General features: G+C 42.0%; 1 protein-coding gene across 1 annotated transcript in view; it reads right to left on the bottom strand.

Annotated features, from left to right (window-relative positions):
- PLEKHG7 (pleckstrin homology and RhoGEF domain containing G7) overlaps positions 1-19,726 on the bottom strand; it is a 68,763-nt gene extending 49,037 nt beyond the window's left edge. Inside the window, exon 1 of the mRNA XM_018049016.1 lies at positions 19,596-19,726. Within this exon, the coding sequence (XP_017904505.1) occupies positions 19,596-19,726 (131 nt within the window). The remainder of the gene's footprint in view (positions 1-19,595) is intronic.

Here is a 20,401-nt window from a genome sequence, read left to right as displayed (position 1 = left end):
GTCTTCGTGCTACAGTAAGGGGTCACGCTTGAATCTCCAAGTTGGAAGACCCGAGTCCAGGACTTTGGGCCACCAGAGAATCCCCAACTCCATGAGACATTATTTGCCAAGAGTTCTCCCAAAGGCCTTTATCTCAACACTAAGACCAGGTCCCACCCAAAAGCCAGTAAGCTTCAGTGCCAGATGCCTCAAGCCAACCCTTCAGCAAAACAGGAACATAACCCTGCCCGTTAGCAGACAGGCTGCCAAAAGCCACACCAAGCCCAGAGACACCCCAAACGCACTGCTGGGCAAAACACTGCCCTTCAGAGACAAGATTCAGTTCCATCCACCAGATCACAGGTACAAGTCCCCTCAATCAGGAAACCTTCACAAGGCCCTGGTCCAATGCCACCCACTGGGGGCAGGTTCCACAAATAGGAACTGTGACCTTCCAGCCTGCAGAAAGGAGACTCCAAACACAGCAAACTACACAAAATAAAAAGACAGAGAAAGATGCAGCATATGAAGGGACATGGTAAAAACCCACAAGACCAAACAAATGAAGAGGAAACAGGCAGTCTACAAGAATTCAGAGTAATGATAGTAAAGATGACCCCAAATTTTGAAAATAAAATGGAGGCACAGATAAATAGAATGAAGGCACAGATCAAGAAGATATAAGAAATGTTTAACAAGGACCTCCAATGAGAAGAACAACAAGAAAGTCTTCTTAAGGGAACAATGCAAAGAAAGAGAGGAAAACAATAGAATGGGAAAGACTAGAGATCTCCTCAAGAAATTAGAGATACCAAGGGAACATTTCATGCAAAGATGGGCACAATAAAGGACAGAAACGGGATGGAACTAACAGAAGCAGAAGATATTAAGAAGGGCCAAGAATACACAGAAGAACCATACAAAACAGGTCTTAATGATCCAGATAACCATGACGGTGTGGTCACTCACAATCCTAGAGTGTGAAGTGAAGTAGGCTTTAGGAAGCTTTACTAGAAACAAAACTAGTGGAGGTAACTGAATTCCAGCTGAGTTATTTCAAATGCTAAATGATGATGCTATTAAAGTGCTACACTCAATACGCCAGCAAATTTGGAAAACTCAGCAGTGGCCATAGGGCTGGAAAAGGTCAGTGTTCATTCCAATTCCAAAGAAGGACAATGCCAAAGAACATTCAAACTACTGCACAATTGTGCTTATTTCACATACTAGTAAGGTACTGCTCAAAATCCTTCAAGCTAGGCTTCAATAGTATGTGAACTGAGAACTTCCAGATACACAGGCTGGATTTATAAAAGGCATAAGAATCAGGTATCAAATTGCCAACATCCACTGGATTACAGAAAAAGCAAGGGACTTTCAGAAAAACATATACTTCTGCTTTATTAACTATCATAGCCTTTGACTATGTGGATCACAACAAACTGTGGAAATTCTTCAAAAGATCAGACTACCAGACCACCTGACCTGCCACCTGAGAAATCTGTATGCAGGTCAAGAAGCAACAATTAAAACTGGACATGGAACAACAGACTGGTTCCAAATTGGGAAAGGAGTACATCAAGGCTGTATACTGTCACCCTGCTTATTTAACTTATATGCAGAGTACATCATGCAAAATGCCAAGCTGGATGAAGCTCAAGTTGGAACCAAGATTGCTGGGAGAAATATCAACAACCTCAGATACGCAGACGATACTACCCTAATAAGTAAAAAGAGAAGAGGAACTCCTAGACAGCATATTAAAAACCTGAGACATTATTTTTCCAACAAAGATTGGTATGGTCAAAGCTATGGTTTTTCCAATAGTCATGTATGGATGTGAGAGCTGGACCATAAAGAAGGCTGAGTGATGAAGAATTGATGCTTTTGTATTGTGGTGTTGCAGAAGACTCTTCAGAGTCCCTTAGACTGCAAGGAGATCCAACCAGTCCATGCTAAAGGAACTCAGTCCTGAATGTTCTTGGAAGGACTAATGCTGAAGCTGAAGTTCCAATACTTTGCCACCTGATGGGAAGAGCTGACTCATTAGAAAAGACCCTGATGCTGGGAAAGATTGAAGGCAGGAGGAGAAGGGAACAACAGAGGATGAGATGGTTGGATGACACCACTAACTCAATGGACATTGAGTTTAAGCAAGCTCTGGGAGATGGTGGAAGACAGGGAAGCCTGGCCTGCTGCAGTCCATGGGGTCACAGAGAGTCAGACAAGACTGAGCAAATGAACAACAACAACAGAAGAAAAAGAGGAAAACAAAGGGTCTGAAAAAATATTTGAGGAGACTATAGTTGAAAACTGCCCCAGCACAGGAAAGGAAGTAGCCACCCAAGTCCAGTAAATCCAGAGAGTCCCATACAGAATGAATTCAAATAGAAATATGCTCAGACATATTTGGCTACCTCATGTGAAGAGTTGATTCACTGGAAAAGACCCTGATTCTGGGAGGGATTGGGGGCAGGAGGAGAAGGGGATGACAGAGGATGAGATGGCTGGATGGCATCACCGACTTGATGGACATGAGTTTGGGTAGACTCCAGGAGCTGGTGATGGACAGGGAGGTCTGGCGTGCTGCAATTCATGGGGTTGCAAAGAGTCGGACACGACTGAGTGACTGAAGTGAACTGAAGACATATTAATCAAACTAATGATAGTTAAATACAAAAAATATTAAAAGCAGCAAGGTAAAAGCAAAAAATAATATAAAAGGGGATCCCCATAAGGCTAACAGCTGATCTTGCAACAGAAATTCTGCAGGTCATAAGGGAACGGCAGGATATACTGGAACATGATGAAAGGAAAAAACTTACAACCAAGATTACTGTATCCAGCAAGGATCTCATTCAGTTTTAAAGAAAAAATCAAAAGCTTCATAGATAAGCAAAAATTAAGAGAATTCAGCACCACCAAATTAGCTTTACAACAAATGTTAAAGGAGCTTCTCTAGACAGGAAACACAAGAGAAGCAAAAAGTCTATAAAAACAAACCCAAAACAGAAAAGTAAAAGGTAATAGGATCATACATATCAATAATTACCTTAAATGAAAATGGACTAAATGCTTCAACCAAAACATACAGACTGGCTGAACGGATACAAAAACTAGACCCCTATATATTCTGTCTACAAGGGACCCACTTTAGACCTAGGGACATGTACAGACTGAAAGTGAGGGACTGGAAAAAGGTATTCCATGCAAAGAGAAATTGAAAGAAAGAGGGAGTAGGAATACTCATATCAGATAAAATAGACTTCAAAACAAAGACCATTACAAGAGATAAGAAGGATACTACATAATGATCAAGGGATCAATTGAATAAGACATAAAAATTATAAATATATATGCACCCAACATAGGAGCACCTCAATACATAAGGCAAATGCTAACAATTATGGAAAATCGACAGTAACACAATAGTAGTGGGGGACTTTAACACCCCACTCACACCAAATGAATAGATCATCCAGAGAGAAAATTAATAAGGAAACACAAGCTATAAATGATATATTGGACCAGTTGAACCTAATTGCTATCTATAGGGCATTTCAATCCAAAACAGTAGATTTCACTTTTTTCCCAAGTGCACATGGAACATTCTCCAGGATAGATCACATCTTGGGTCATAAATAAAGCCTTGGTAAATTAAAAAAAAAAAAAATTGGAATCATTTCAAGCATCTTTTCTGACCACAGTGCTGTGAGGCTGTGTTTATCAGCTACAGGGGGGAAAAACAAACAAACTAAAAAACACAAACACATGGAGGCTAAACAATACCCTTTTGAATAACAAAGAGGTCACTGAAGAAATCAAAGAGGAATGACAAAGGGAAAGCATGACAGCTCAAAACCTATGGGTTGCAGTAAAAGCAGTGCTGAGTGGGCAGTTTACAGCAATACAAGCCTACCTCAAGAAACAAGAGAAACACCGAAAAAAAAAAAAAATCTAATCTTACAGCTAAAGCAACTAGAAAGAGAACAAAGCTCCCAAACGTAGTAGAAGGAAAGACATCATAAAGATCAGAGCAGAAATAAGTGAAAAAGAAAGAGATAACAGCAAAGATCAATAAAACTAAAAGCTGGTTCTTTGCGAAGACAAAAATAATCGACAAACTATTAGCCAGACTCATCAAGAAAAAAAGACTCAAATCAATAAAACTGGAAACAAAAAAAGGCAAATCAGTCAATGTGATACACCATATTAACAAACTGAAAGATAAAAACCATATGATCATCTCAATAGATGCAGAGAAAGCTTTTGATAAAATTCAACACTTTTTATCATTCAAAATTCAAAATTTTATCATTTATCATAAAAACTCTCCAGAAAGTAGGCACAGAAGGAACATACCTCAGCATAATAAAGGCCATGAACAACAAACTCACAGAAAACATTATTCTCAGTGGTGAAAAACTGAAAGCATTAACTCTAAGAACAGGAACAAGACAAGGGCGCCCACTCTAACCATTACTACTCAACATAGTTTTGGAAGTCCTAGCCACAGCAACCAAAGAAAAGAAATGTAGACTGGAAAAGAAAAAGTAAAACTCTGACTGTTTTCAGATAACATGATACTATACATAGAAAGCCCTAAAGATGCCATGAGAAAATTATTAGAGCTAATCAATGAATACATTAAAGCTGCAGGATATAATTAATACACAGAAATCTTTTGTATTCCTATACACTAACGATGAAAAATCGGAAAGAGAAATTAAGGAAACAATCCCATTCAACTTTATAACAAAAAGAGTAAAATATCTAGGAATAAACCTATCTAAAGAGACAAAAGACCTCTGTCGCAGAGAACTATAATACACTGATGAAAGAAATTAAACATGACACAGATGGAGAGATACATCGTGCTCTTGGATTGGAAGAATCAATATTGCAAAAATGATTATACTATCCAAAACAATGTACAGATTCAATGCAATTGTTTTCAAACAACCAATGGTATTTTTCACAGAACTAGAACAATAAATTTCAGTCTGTGAGGAAACATGAAAGACCCTGAATAGCTAAAGCAATCTTAAGAAAAAATAAAACTAGAGGAATCAATCTTCCTGGCTTCAGATGATACTATGAAGCTACAGTCATCAAGACAGTATGGTACTGGCACAAAAACATAAATATAGATCAACGGAACAAGACAGACACCCCAGAGGTAAACCCATGCACCTATGGGCACCTTATCTTTGACTAAAGAGGTAAGAATATATAATGGGGGAAAGACAGCCTCTTCAGTAAGTGGTGTTGGCAAGACTGGACAGATATATGTAAAAGAATGAAAATAGAACACTTCCTAACACCTTACACAAAAATAAACTGGAAATGGATTAAGGACTTAAATGTAAGGCCAGAAACTATAATGCTCTTAGAGGAAAACACAGGCAGTACACTCTTTGACATAAATCACAGGAAGATTCCCTTTGACCTACCTCCTTGAGTAACGGAAATAAAAACAAAAACAAATGGAACCTAATGAAACTTAAAAGCTTTTGCACAGCAAGGGAAACAATAGACAAGATTAAAAGACAACCCTCAAGATGAAAGAAGGAAATGGCAATCCACTCCAGTATTCTTGTTTGGGGAATTCCACAGACAGAAGAGCTTGGCAGGCTCCGATCAATGGGGTCACCAAGATTCGGACAAGACTGAGCGCTAGAGAATTCAGAATGGGAGAAAATAATGGTATATGAAACAACTTACAAAGGATTAATCTCCAAAATATATAAGCAGCTCATAAAGCGCAATATCAGAAAAAAAAAAAAAAAACCAGCCCCATCAAAAACAGGCAGAAGACCTTAACAGACATCTCTCCAAAGAAGACATACAGATGGCCAATAGACACATGAAGACACTGAATATCACTAATTACTATAGAAATGCAAATAAAAACTACCTCACACCAATCAGAACGGCCATCATCCAAAAATCTACAAACAGTAAATGCTAGAAAGGATGTGCAAGAAGAGGAACCCTCTTGCACTGTTGGTGGGAAAGTAAATTGATACAGCCACTATATGTAACAGTATGGGAGATTTCATACTGACGTATGGAGAACAGCATAGAAATTTCTTAAAAAACTAGGAATAAAACTACTATATGAGCCAGCAATCCCACTACTGGGCATATACTCTGAGAAAACCATAACTGAAAAAGACATGTACCCCAAAGTTCACAGCAGCACTATTTATAATAGGTAGGGCAGAGAAGCAACCTAGGTGTCCACTGACAGATGATGGATAAAGAAGATACGGTACATATGCACAATGGAGTATTACTCAGTCATAAAAAGGAAACAAATCTGGGTCAGTTTTAGTGAGATGGATGAACCTAGAGCCTGTTATACAGAGTCAAGTCAGAAAGAGAAGAAAAAAATATCGTATATTAACACATATACATGGAATCTAGAAAAATGGTATTGATGAACCTACTGGCAGGCAAGAATGGAGATGCAGATACAGATAATTGACTTGCGGACACAGTGGGGGAAGGAGAGAGCAGAACAAATGGGGAAAGCAGCTCAGACACATACAGACTACCATGTTTAAAATCGGTATCTGGTGAGAGGCTGCCACATAACACAGGTAACCCAGGCAGGCGGTCTGCAGTGATCTAGAGGGGTGGGGCCAGGGGAGGGGAGGGAGGCTCAGGAGGGAGGAGGTATAAGCACAATTATAGCTGATTAGCCTTGTACTACAGAAACCATCACAACATCGTAAAGCAATTTTCCTCCAGTTAAAAAATAACTAAGAGGTAGGTGGAATGAAAGTTTGTAGTAAACACTGGTGATATGGAACTGGAATAAACTGGTATACAATCAGCCCTCAGTCCCTAGGGGGAATGGTTCTAGGACCTCTTCAGATACCAAAATGCACAGATGCTAAAGTCCCTTATATAAAATGTATTTTCATACAGTCTACACATATCCTCTCATATACTTTAAATCATCTCTAAAGTGAAAGTTGCTCAGTCGTGTCTGACTCATTCTGACCCCATGGACTATACAGTCCATGGAATTCTCCAGGCCAGAATACTGGAGTGGGTAGCCTTTCCCTTCTCCAGGGGATCTTCCCAGCCCAGGGATTGAACCCAGATCTTCCTCATTGCAGGCAGATTCTTTACCAACTGAGCCACAAGGGAAGCCCACTAGACTACTTATACCTAACACAATGTAAATAGTATGTATACTGTTGTTTCTGCATGGAAAATTCAAGTTTTGCTTTTCGGAAATTTCTGGAGTATTTTTTTTTCAAATATTTTTTATTTGCAGTTGGTTGAATTCAAGAATACAGAACCTACAGACACAGAGGGGTGACTGTATGTGAATATGTGGATTGTTTAGTCGTTGACTTGAATTGGTGAGGAGAGAAGAGATCTTTGAGAGCTGTGATGAGGAGGAGGAGGGAGGGGTACCCAGGTCTGGTCATGGACCCCACAGCTGGAGCAGCAGTTTGGTACTGGGGCTAAAACGGATTCAGAGGCATACTGCCTGGGGCTGCTCAGACACATCCCCACTGTCACTTACGAGCTGTGTGATCTCAGGCAAGCTATTCAAACCTCTCTGAATCTCAGTTTCCCCATTTGCAAAATGGGGGTGATAATGTTATCTACCTTGTTGGTTTGTTGTGAGAATTAATGAGCTAACATATGTAAACTATGAAACACCTAAACAGGAATATGTAAACAGAAACACTACCTTATAACATGGTAAAAATTATATATGTGCTTGCTTTTATTACAAATGCTGTTACTGATGGTTGGGAAGAAAGGAAGGAGAGAAGAAAGAAAGGTAATGAAAGGAAATACCTGTGATAGATTGGGGAAATACATTACAATATGGTAGCGTGTGATATTGATGTGGATTATCATTTATATAGATATGAATTGCTCAATAAAAAAGGCTAAAAAGATGGAGGAGTAAACACTAATTTTTAAGGAGACCAGATATTGTGTCTCTTTAAAAGTGGGCCTTTAAGAAATGAATTTCCGTCCATTACTGACTGAGAACATTTGCTGAAACATTTTGTCATTTCACTGATTGTTCTTCGTGTATCTCCACCTCTGCCTACCCACCTCCAACACTGTGCAAGCCATTTATCTAATTTTTTGCAAATTTACATGTCAGTCTGACCTTCTCAATTGTAAGCTGAGAATGAGCATCTTGGCATCATATATACCTAGTCCAGCATTTGGCACATACAGCTATCCAGTACATGTGGAACAAATTACTTTATGAGAAAAAAACAGATGTATCATAAAAACTTGTAGGTATATCCCTTCCTTAGTTAAGTCTTTCCTTCTAAAAGCACAATCTAGCTTCCTGCTCTGGAGGAGCCCTCAAGAGAGCTGATGGGAGATGGCCCTTCCTCTCACCTTAGAGAAGGAAATGGTAACCCACTCCAGAATCCTTGCCCAGAGAATCCTATAGACAGAGGAGTCTGGTGGGCTCCAGTCCAGGGGATCGCAAAGAGTCAGACACGACTGCATGCATGCATGCTGGGACTCCAGACCTGACTGACAACTGACTCTGTTTTCATTTAAAGAAGCAAGGATCCCAGGAGAGGGAGCACCACAGGCCCTGCCTCAGACCTGCCAGGAAAACAGTCATATCGCATCCCTAAAGAGGGGCAAAATGAGAATGACTGGTGAGCAACAGCCCTGGTGACAAATTACGGTTTTACTAATAGTTTATGATTTTCAACTTGTGATGTTTAAACTGTGTCCCCATGGACTGAATGTTTCTGTTCCCCTAATATTCATATATTTAAAGCCCAAATCCCTCAGGGGTATCTGCAGGTATCTGTTGGGAGGTAATTAGGTTTAGATGAAGCCATGAGGGTAGGGCCCTCACGATGACATTAGTATCTTTATAAGAAGAGGAGGAGACACCAGAGCTCTCTCTCCACATGTGAAGACACAGTGCAGCAGGCCATCTGGAAGCCGGGAAAAGAACTCCCACCAGAACCTAACCATGTGGCACTCCGATCTGGGACTTCCCAGCCTCCAGAGATGTGAGAAAGAAATATTAGCAGTTTCAGCTACCTGGCCTGTGGTATTTAACAGCGGCCCAAAGTGATTAGGACCCTCACACAAACTTTTTCCCCTTGAAAAAATAATGTGAAAGTCACTCATATACTTGATTATGAGAACAAGTAGTGTTCCAAACCCTGGTTACAAATGATACTCTCAAAAATATGGCCAATGCTCATTTTTTGCAGATGCACCCAGTGCCGGGATATACTTCAGATGCATTATTTATTTGTCACAACCACCCTATGAGGCCGGTACTATTATCATCTGCCTTTTTTTTTTTTTCTTTCTTAAACAGGGAAGGACTTGGAGCTGAGGGAAATGAATTCATTTGGCCAAGGTCACAGAGCAGTAAGTGGAGCAGCTGGGATTGAAATCTCAGAGAGCCTTTAACTTAGCTATGGTACTTAAAAAAAATAGCAAGGTATATGCATCCATAGAACCTCCAAGTTAGATGTCAGCAACTGATGGCAAACTGACTGGAGAGGCCACGTGAGCAGACGTTTTTTTGCTTTTTAACACAAAGAGGTGCAGTAACTACTCGTAAGGCCCTCCTGGTGCTGCTGGCTGTGGTGTGTAGGTGTTGTGGGGTGAACACAGTCAATTCCTTTCCCTCCTCCTCACTCCAGGAGTGAGGAACCCTCCTTCCCTCTGCCCTTAGCAAGTTGGCAGGGAAGGTTTCACTGTGGCCAGCTCACGTCCTAGGCAGGAAAAAATCAGGCACCGCTGATTCTCTATTTATAACTCTTCAATAATTGAGGGCACCAGGAATTAAAGAAAACCCACTAGGATTAATCCAACTGGCTTTCCCAGAAATAGAATGTGTCTGTAGAATCTGTTTCTGTAATATCTCATTAATTTTTCAATGTTCCCAATATGCTCGACACTGACTGCAAACTGGGGCATACGCTTGTGCAAGTTTTCTCCGTCAAGTGAGCTGTTTCCTACGCTGTGTCAAGTTATAAATTTGGAGCTGTAAGGCATCACGCACGATATTAGGACTGCTTTGTTTTCTTGCAGAGCTCATTAACCACTGGCAATTAGCACTGTATCACTGCACCAAGTGGCATCATTTGGCAAGTTTTGTATCCACTACTACAAATGTGATGATATAATTTAAACTTCATGTGCCATCTGCTGTCACAAGAAGATAAAGTATGATGAAGAGGCTTTTCAGACTTTCCTTCATTTCCCAGCTACTGGAGGCTTAATTAAAGCAAAACTGACAATTGCTCAATACTCACCACTCCTCTCTTGGAGAAAGGCCATCTTGGCTTTTTGGATTCTGGTGGGTGAAGAAATTAGAGAAGATATGTTAGTACTTTGAAGAACTAGTGACAGATCAAGGCAGTGCTTCACAAAACCTGCTTTTCCAAAGGAGCCAAACAGAATTTTTCCTGCTTTAATTCTCCTTGAGAATGCACAGAATGAATATTTATATTTATGCAGCTGAGTGAATGAAATGATGCTACAACTGAAAGGCTGGTGTTCTACCTTCTGGTGATACTGTCCTATTTCAGCCTCTTTTCCCCCTACTGTTCAAGGAGAAATCTATAAAATGCAATAAAATGCTGCATACTTAATTTTAGACAGAGTTATACGACTCTGGGGCTGAAAGGGCTTCATTTTAACACTGGAAACCACCCTAGCATATAATCCCCAGGTGTGGATGAATGCAGACTCCTGAAATAGGGGGACATCAACATATTATCAATCTTTAGATCAGGGGCTTACTGTCTCTACTGGACATCATCCACATAGTCCTTAGGAGTCGCCTCAAATTGAGAAGTCATTCAGTAATATATTCTTTTGATGATCAGGAAATAAAGACATTAGATTGTGGATTCTTGATTTTTATGTCATTTTCATTAATTTTTAATGCAACCCAGAAAAAGCTGGGAGTCATCTCTCAAGTTTAGGTGAGATGTTCTGATAATTCCACACACAAAATGGATGTCTGAAAGGTTTGTCTCTGTTTCTACTAATTCATCAGGAGATTCTGCATGATATTAACACTTCCATCAGATGAAAGCATTTACCAAGAGTGTGCTTGAGGGACTTTTCCCACTGGAACCCTGGAATCCAACCAATTATTTTGCTCATTCTGACTACCTTCAGTTCAGTCGCTCAGTCGTGTCCGACTCTTTGCGACCCCATGAATTGCAGCACGTCAGGCCTCCCTGTCCATCACCAACTCCCGGAGTTCACTCAGACTCACGTCCATCAAGTCGGTGATGCCATCCAGCCATCTCATCCTCTGTCGTCCCCTTTTCCTCCTGCTCCCAATCCCTCCCAGCATCAGAGTCTTTTCCAATAAGTCAACTCTTCGCATGAGGTGGCCAAAGTACTGGAGTTTCAGCTTTAGCATCACTCCTTCCAAAGAATACCCAGGACTTATCGATCTTTTTAGAGGGGAGATTAGGTGGAACCTCCCTTAGAAACCAATCTGCTTTACCACTCTCAGCCTTCAAACGTCTGGTGGTAAATTATGACGTCCAAATTGAACTTTGATAATTGGGGTCTCTGGAGAAGCACCACATGAGACCATGGTTTGGGAACATGAGGACTCCATTCTAAACTCCTGGAGATGAGGGCATGGAGGGATATGGTGAAGAATGCTGTGTATCTTTCATTATGTGGCATCTACTGGGATGCTAGGCACACCTGCCTAGCAAAGAACAAAGAATATCAGGCAGCAATTGTGACTTTGTTCCTCAGCATAGTGGATCTCAACCTTTAGCTGGCAAAAGAATCACCTGGGGGGCTTATTAAGAAGCATACTGCTGGGCCCCATTCCCAGAGTTTCTAGTTCAGAAAGTCTGACATGGGACCCCAGAATTTTTCAGACAACGCTGAAGCTCTTCATCTGGGCAGTACTGCTTTAGCTGTTACCCAGTTTAGAGCATTTGCAAAGCATTACAGAACATGGTCTAACTCCTAAGGCTACACTATGGTTAAAACTAGTTTTAACGTCAAGGGGCCTGGCCTTGAGTCCCTTGGGTCCACTGAATCCCTTTTTGTGTGTTCATTTGGGTGGCCGTATCCTATGAGACAGATGGTCACTTGGATTGTTGTCTTCTAAGACAGTAGATGTGAAAGGGCTCTATAAAGATTGAAGGGCTATACGAATGTTATTTGTACATTATTCACTTATGGCTGAGTTCCACACGTAAGGCTGCCTGTACAATAGGTGGTTGGTGCAGGCTAGTAGAGGGCATTCAGTTAGGAGTCTGAATCCCATTCCTGACACAGACCAGCAGACACCACGACTAGGTCACCTTTCCTTGCTGGGTCTCACTAGGCACACATGGGAATGAGGAAAGAGCTGGGTGGTTTCCAAGTATGCTGCCACAGGTGGCCCCTGGCTTCAGGGGAATGCCTTGGAGGTGAGTCTTTGGAACTCACCCCATTTTCAAGCACTGAAATTCCATCTGGGTCTGTTTTGCAGACTGGATTTCCAAGGAATTATTCTTCTGTAAAAAAGGGTTCTGCTCAGAACAAAGCCAGTTTAAAAACTACCAGGGTGAACGATAATCTTCAAGTCTCCTTTTAGCTCCGAATGGCTACCATCGGGACCATGGGAGTGTGTCCTGAACACCGCAACTGTTTTTTTTTTCCACAACTGACTTCAAATGCAGAAGATTCACCCTTAAGGCCGCCTCTCTCTAATCTGCTCTAACGGTAATCTGCTGTTACCAGGTCCTTTGTCTCCACATAGTGCCACCCTCGTTGGAGACACTGGTGTGAGGCTGGCAGCCAGGAGCAGGGGGTGGGTTACAGCAATGGCAGGGACGCTGCCCAGCAGCCCAGAGAGGGCACTTTGCTCCCGGAGGCTGACCGTCACTTGGTGTACCTGTTCCAGGTCCTGGACATGGGGTATATTATTTGACAAGAGGACCTTTTGAGGAAGGTCCATAACTTATCCATCTCTGTAAGTGGGATGCCTGATTCAGATGGTTCCCATAATTCACGGCTGATGCTTGTCCTAGTTGCTGAGATATCTAACTTGGTAGTGCCCATGTTCTCGTAGTCATTAAATGTTCTGTAAATATCCTCTGCTTATCGTAACATCCATCTCATAGCAGGCATGTAATAAAAGTTGAACAGACAGGACCTGAATTCAGCAGCAGAAGTGGATGGCACAGGTAGTCCGCAGCTCCAGCTGATACCAGAAGGTCCCCGGGGAACACCTCAAGGCCAGGTAAGTTGAGCACCACAGAACTCCTCCTGTGCTCGTAGAATCTGTGTTCAGGAGATGGAAGGAGAGTCCTTACAGCTGACATGCAGGGAGGGGTATCACTCAGACCACCCCTGGGTCCTCAGAAGTGACTGCTGGGAGCTCGATTAATGCTGGCTTTCTTAGGAGGCCACTCCAGGCATGGAGGGCTGCGATGACCCACACACCCCATGTTTGACACCTTTCTGAGCCTTATTGACTATTTATGGTTTTTGACTAATCCAAAGCAGAAGAGTTCACCTGGAAGTGTCAACACAAACATATTAGATGTGTTCTGACTCAGGACACTAGGAGAAAGCCTTTAAACACAAGAGTCTTTGCAAGTTACTCATATGGCCTCAGGGGGGACAGGACGCATGTGCACGGCCACCACACACACCCCTAATCGGAGGCTGGTTGTTTAAAGGCAACACTTTTATTTTTCCCAGGGAAAAATGGCAACTGCTGTTGGAAAAGCTTAGCTAACAGGCCTATCTAACTTCTTTCTTCTACCCTATTTCATGAAACTTCCTCTCAGATGTGTACAAAATAAATGGTTGAGATCAGACACAGTGCAGAGTAGCCACAAAACCAACAGGCATGTGATCAGTGATTTCTAAGAAACAAAATGAGTAAGGAATGAGAGCATTCAATTGCAGGGATTTTCACAGTTCCCCCATCAGAGCTGTTCAGATATTCCTTTAGTCTATTTTGAGGGTGAGGGAATGCAATTCCCTCTACTTACCAACCTATGTAATCTCTAAATTCCCTTTTTAATCAAATAGCTTAGCATATCATTTACCTTATATACAGAGGAATCTTGTTTCCAACAAAAAGTCTAGCTATGAATTTGCCTTGAAAGTTTGGAGTCATTTTCCTTTGGATATTATGATTTGGGTCACTGCCATGTAGCTTTCCTCCTCCAACAAAGAGGCCTTGCCTGGAGCCCTGTGAGGCTCCCTGGGCCAGTCCTTCCTCTGACCCTTCCACTTTCCCACCTGCCTACAGCATGAGTCCTCCATGCCTTGTAGCCAAGTACCATGCTGCTGACTTTTTTTGCAGGATCGATGCCCTTTCTGCCTGTGCTTTCGTCTCTCGTCTCATAACTGAATATTCTTGGCTCTCATGCCCTTCTTCCTATCAGTGCATCTGCTGCTGGGATACTGCTCATGTCCTATCAGGCCCAACATGCTGTTGACCAAAGCCTGGTATTAGAATAGCTGGCAGAATTTATTTCCTTACCCATCCCCAAGTCCTAACTCCTGGCTTCTGATCTGGTAGGTCTGAAGGTGGACCTCCGCATCTGCGGTTTCACCCAGCTCCCTAGACACTCAGAGCTGGAGAACAACTGATTTTGAGAATGCAAGTACCTTGACAGAGGTCTTTCCTACCTTTAAAATATATTTCAAATCTTCAGCCTTTTGCTAAAAACATTTTAAATCATTTTACATACGAACAGTAGGACAAGTTGTATGGGCATGCATAATTAGTGAATAACCTATGTCTCATAAATTCCTACAAAATCTATGAGGTAAGAATGCCTCAGACTCTGCAGACAGATGACAGAGGCATAAAAGAAAGCTAACTGTCAGTTATAGAAACCTGCTTCCCCTAAGAAGTCTCACCTGACGCTCAAAGAAATATTTCTTCGTATTTGTGTGCTGTCTGGTATCCCCTAGGCCAGGTCCTCAACGGCTTCCATCTGTATTAACACAGTTGTCTCATCACTTTTATCTTCACCTTCTGCTCCATCATTTTGGTCCCATCCCACACCCAGTCACTAAATATAAGTTATCCAAAATGTAAGTCTGGCCCTAGTCCCTCCTAGCCTCAGATGAACAGGTTTTTAAAGCATCCATACAAGCCTTCCATGAATTGGCCCAGTAACCTTTCTAATACTCTTTCCTTTGCCATTTATTCTCTGGGAATGGATTTTAATTTCCCACACAAAATGTATCACATGTCAGTGACTTAACTGGGAATGCTTTGTACTCTCTCTGCCCTCTCCAAACCTGTCTAACTCCTATTCATCTCATGAGATTTAGGGCCATGGATTATCTAAGGGACTTGAAAGGAAATTACTTAGATAAAATCAGGCTCAGATTTGTTCAATTAGCTGTATTTCCTAGGGTTTAAAATTTTCTTTTGACTGGTCTCTGTTCCTTTTTTTTAAACTGGAAAATTTCATATCAAGCCAATATGCACGCCCTCGTCAAAACACTGCTTGTCAGGGGTACCATGTGCTGAGTTAATGCACTGACAAGCCCTGATTCCCTTGCAGCTAGCAGAGGCTATGCGAGACAAATTTGGCCAATGAGATTTAAACCGGAGTTTCAGAGTGTGGCTCTCAGGAAAAATTTTCAAAGGGTACTGAGGTGGCTACATTCACCCTTTTCCCTTATTGTTGTCATGAACATGGCTTGATACCTGCAAGCATACCAGTAATCTTGCAAGTGGAACAGCAGAACAGGAGAAAAGGAGCAGCCTGACAGGACTGGTTATGTTACAAGAGAATATCCTTTATTTGCTTATGTTGTTCTAGTTGGGTTCTGACAGGCAGACAAAGGCTGTCTTAACTGACACACATCTCCTCATCCTGGACTTCCTTCTCCAAGAATTCTGCACTCTCATTTGACTTTCTCACCACCTATTTTTGATAAGGTTTTTAACAAAATCACTAGAGTTACAATTTTTCACAACTCTCCCATTTTTGTTATTTGCCAATCTAATGTCCATGATGGTTATGAGGATGGAGGGGTCTGAGTTAAGTGGAAGCTGGAAAACTTACAGTAATTTGAATGAGAAATACAACTCTACTTTCTTCACTTTGCAAACAGAACACTGGAACTTATATATAATGAATTCAGTTCAGTTCAGTTGCTCAGTCATGTCCGACTCTTTGCGACCCCATGAATCGCAGCACGCCAGGCCTCCCTGTCCATCACCATCTCCCCGAGTTCACCCAGACTCATGTCCATCAAGTCCGTGATGCCATCCAGCCATCTCATCCTCGGTTGTCCCCTTCTCCTCCTGCCCCTAATCCCTCCCAGCATCAGGGTTTTTTCCAATGAATCAACTCTTCGCATGAGGTGGCCAAAGTACTGGAGTTTCAGCTTTAGCATCAGTCCCTCCAAATTAGCAGCTGTACATAAATCCAGTCAGGAATTTTCACGGTACTGCCCAAAAGGTATTAGGTAGCATAAACCTCTGGGAGCCCCAAGAGGTACCCCCAAAACAAGCATTAGAAGCTTCCCTGTAAACTTGATACTGTTGCTGATAAAGGCCCTGGAAGCATATAATGAGGTTTGGTATTTATGGGAATAGAGGGGATTGGAAAAAATACAGTAATTTAAATAGGAAATGTAAGCTATGTAAACTTTGGGGAAAAGTTTACTCTTTTTAGCTTAAACTCTAGATGGTATATAATCTGGTAAGTACTATGAATTTGGCAAAAGATTCTATAAGCTCTCTTTATGTTCCCTTGGGACTTTGAGAGGACATAATGAATGGCGGAATAGAAGTATCAGTCTTCCCTGGCCTCGTTTAAGCTGGCTTATGGATTTCTCTTCCATGCTTCTACAGTTCTCTACAACAATGGGCAAGAATGTGGAGCCAAATTGCCTGGATTTTAATCTTAGCTGAGTGATCTTGACTAAGTAACCTCTCTGGTCCTGATCGCCATTTGTGAAACGTAGACAATAAGCATACCTACTTTTTGTGTGAAGATCAACCGATCAACATACAGCACTTAGATCCGTGACGGGAACTTAGTAAGCTGCCAGTAATGTGATTACGTTGGTTGTTGAATATACTATAACATCATGTTCTATTTATGTGTCTGTTTATCCTACTAGAATGCCATCTCCTTCTATTTAAGAAACATGTCTTATCATTTGTGTCGGTGGGTGATCCTTTAGTACTGAATTCATGGTTACTGATGAACATGAATGAATAAAAGACTCTTCTGAGGTTGTCCTCCCTCATGGAAAGTATCTTACTTTACAAGGTGAGTGAGTGAAGTCACTCAGTCGTGTCAGACTCTTTGCGACTCCATGGACTGCAGCCTACCAGGCTCCTCTGTCCATTGGATTTTCCAGGCAAGAGTACTGGAGTGGGTTGCCATTTCCTTCTCCAGGAGATCTTCCTGACCCAGGAATCGAACCCAGGTCTCCCACATGGTAGGGAGACGCTTTACCATCTGAGCCACCAGGGAAGTCTTTACAAGGTAGTTACACACATTCATGTCTTATCAACTCCCCTCTTACCCTAAGTTCCTACCTCCTGGTCTAAATCCCTGTGTTCAGTAAGGGATCAATAAATATTTCTTGACTAACTGAATAATAATCAAACCTATGCACACTGAGTCATCGCTCTCCCCTTCTGACACAATCTTCTGCAGAATGTGTATTCCAGTAACAGCTAGCTACTCACTGTTTAAACTTACCCTGCACATCACGCCTCCATGACTTGGCTCAGGTAGTTCCCATCTGCCTATCTCCACTTTGCCCGGCACACACACTCATAGGCATCTCTAAATTCTAGCTTAGATGGTCTCCTTCCAGAAATCTTTTCTAATCTATCCAAAGAGAGCCAGCCACCTTGCCCTACTTCCTCCCACTTCTTTCCATTTTGCCTCTACAATGATTTCATTTAAGGCTCATGCTGTGTCTTATTATCATAGAATTTAAGCACCAAGTATAGAACTCGACAAACTAAACAGCCATGTTGATCTATAGGATGATACACAGATAGGTTGAATTTGCTCTTCCATTCTGGATCACAAAAGAATAATTGTACGCATACACAATACACAGAGTGCAATTTGAGTTCTTCCACCTTTAAAGGTGATTCAGTTACCCCTATCCATTTCTTCCTTGTCTGGGATACCTGCTGACATGAGGCATCCTTTAGGGAGCACATCAGGGCAGGTTTCGGCACTCAGCGTGCACACATGGAACAGAGGGAAAACAACTGCCTTGTACTAGGCTCGAGTCATGACCTTGGCCTTGTTGCCTTGATGTCTACAACCCAGGGATGCTCATTCTAGAAAGGTAGGCATGCCCATGGAATGGTGTAACAGAAGCTCTGATGACACTCTTGTGTTCATCAGAAGAGGAATGGGTTAATAAAAAACAGCTGCAACCATATGGAGACCTAGGAAAACAATAAGAAAGAACATTTGCACATAATAAATGAAGAGACGTGACCTGGTGCAGAAAACCTGCCTCTGCATCACCTGTGCCTGACAGCAGACTAGATTTCTGGGCACTCTGCACAGGAACCCATGCCCGTATCAGCCAGAGATGCTCAGATTATTGGATTAGTGATGTTAATGCAGCTGCAATGAATTCAGAATGACTTTGCATTTAGGTCTCATGAGGGGAGAGGTGCTGGGGGTTCCAAAGTCTGAGTGTTACTCACTTAGTCATGTCCAACTCTTGTGACCCCAAGGACTACAGCCCACCAGGCTCCTCAGCCCATGGAATTATCCAGGCAATAATATTGGAGTGGGTAGCCATTCCCTTCCCAAGGGGATCTTCCTGACCCAAGGATCGAACCTGGGTCTCCTGCACTGCAGGCAGATTCTTTACAACTGAGCCACCAAGCAAGCCCCACCTACTGCTTTCAGTAACTGATAGAGAACTCATCACTGGCCTTATAATAGCTGTCCCTGCAATGGGGCTGACCACAGAGGCAGCCCAGACTAACTGAATAAGAATCTGAAAGTGTAATGGCAGGCCTAGAATGTTTTAAAAGTATCTCTGTAAGTAATTCTGATAGCTATATCAGGATTGTGTGTCTTATTTTTGCTATTCTAAATGGGACTGCGTCTTTTAAGACATAGCATGCACACAGGGTCACTGTGTCCAGTTCTAAACGGATTATTCACTGGACGCAATCACTGTAAAAAATTCAGACTGACCTCCCTTCCCCGAATGAAATGGTATGTACAGGGGGTCATGGCATCCTGTGTGAAGAGGGTGCGGAAGAGAACTTCCTCAGAGGAAGATTAAACTGAGGAATGAGCTGAGAGCAACTGCAGAGTGTCTGGGGTGTGGCTGGCATGCCACTGTCACGGTGAGGTGCTGTAAACTTTCTTGCTGCCCTTTAGTAGTGCGGAGAAGCACACTAAACAAACAACTATGAGAAGCACTTTTTTTATTTTTATTTTTTTGGTTTTTTGGTTCTATGCTTGGCTATTCTGGTTCTTTGTTTTAGGATAAAATTCTGGACCCAGGAGGTTGTAAAACTAATTGGGTGTCTGACCCAGACTTCACAGTCCTCTTTGGCTTGCCAGAACCCCGCCTCCCCTGCGCCCGAACCCAGACAAAACCACACTTTCACTAACCCTGAGTTGTGATGCCCCAGGCCGGTCAGATCTGAAGGAACTAGTCCCATGGTTGCTGGAATAATCTTGTCTCCTTTCTGGTACCAGAAATTCTCCTTATTCTGTCTTCTGCTGAAGATCTGAAGGTCCATGGTGTGGGCTGGGGTGGCAACAATGTAGAGAATCCAGAGAATTCTCTCCCACAGTTGAGCAAGCCACACACCCAGGCATCACATTCAGCAATGAGCCTGTGATCACATGTCAGTGCCAGAAAAGTTTCTGGCTGGTGGAAATGTGTCCCCTAGTGGACCTCAAATACATAAATTTTGTAAAGACTGGATTGTTCATGGTGCATATTATTCTGACTTAAAGTCAGCGGGCACTTCCTGAGCATCAGCTCTTACTGGACACTTTGTTAAGAGCTTTACATGCACTAACATTAATTTTCAATGAAGTGGAAATTACTGTTCTCATTATAGAGCTGAGGAAAACTGAAGCTTAGGACAGATAGGCATTCACTTAAGGTCTCACTGTTAGTGAACAACAGAGCAAGAATTCAATTTAAATACCTAAGTCAGACTCCAAAAAGACTTGGAAATACAAAGAAGAGAAAACGGTACTATGAACCATTTAAGATATTGTTTTCTTTTTAATTGATATATAATGATGGTTACTATTTTAGATAAGAACCCACCTGCAATGAAGGGAGATGCAGGTTCAATCCATGGGTTGGGAAGATCCTCTTGAGAAGGAAATGGCAACTCACTCCAGTATTTTTGCCTGGAAAACTCCATGGAGGAGGAGCCTGGGGTTACTCTGTTTATGGA

The sequence above is a fragment of the Capra hircus genome, chromosome 5 (assembly GCF_001704415.2).
Source record: "Capra hircus breed San Clemente chromosome 5, ASM170441v1, whole genome shotgun sequence".
Taxonomy (NCBI): domain Eukaryota; kingdom Metazoa; phylum Chordata; class Mammalia; order Artiodactyla; family Bovidae; genus Capra; species Capra hircus.
The sequence above is the reverse complement of the archived record's forward strand: the minus strand, read 5'-3'. Positions and strand labels throughout refer to the sequence as shown.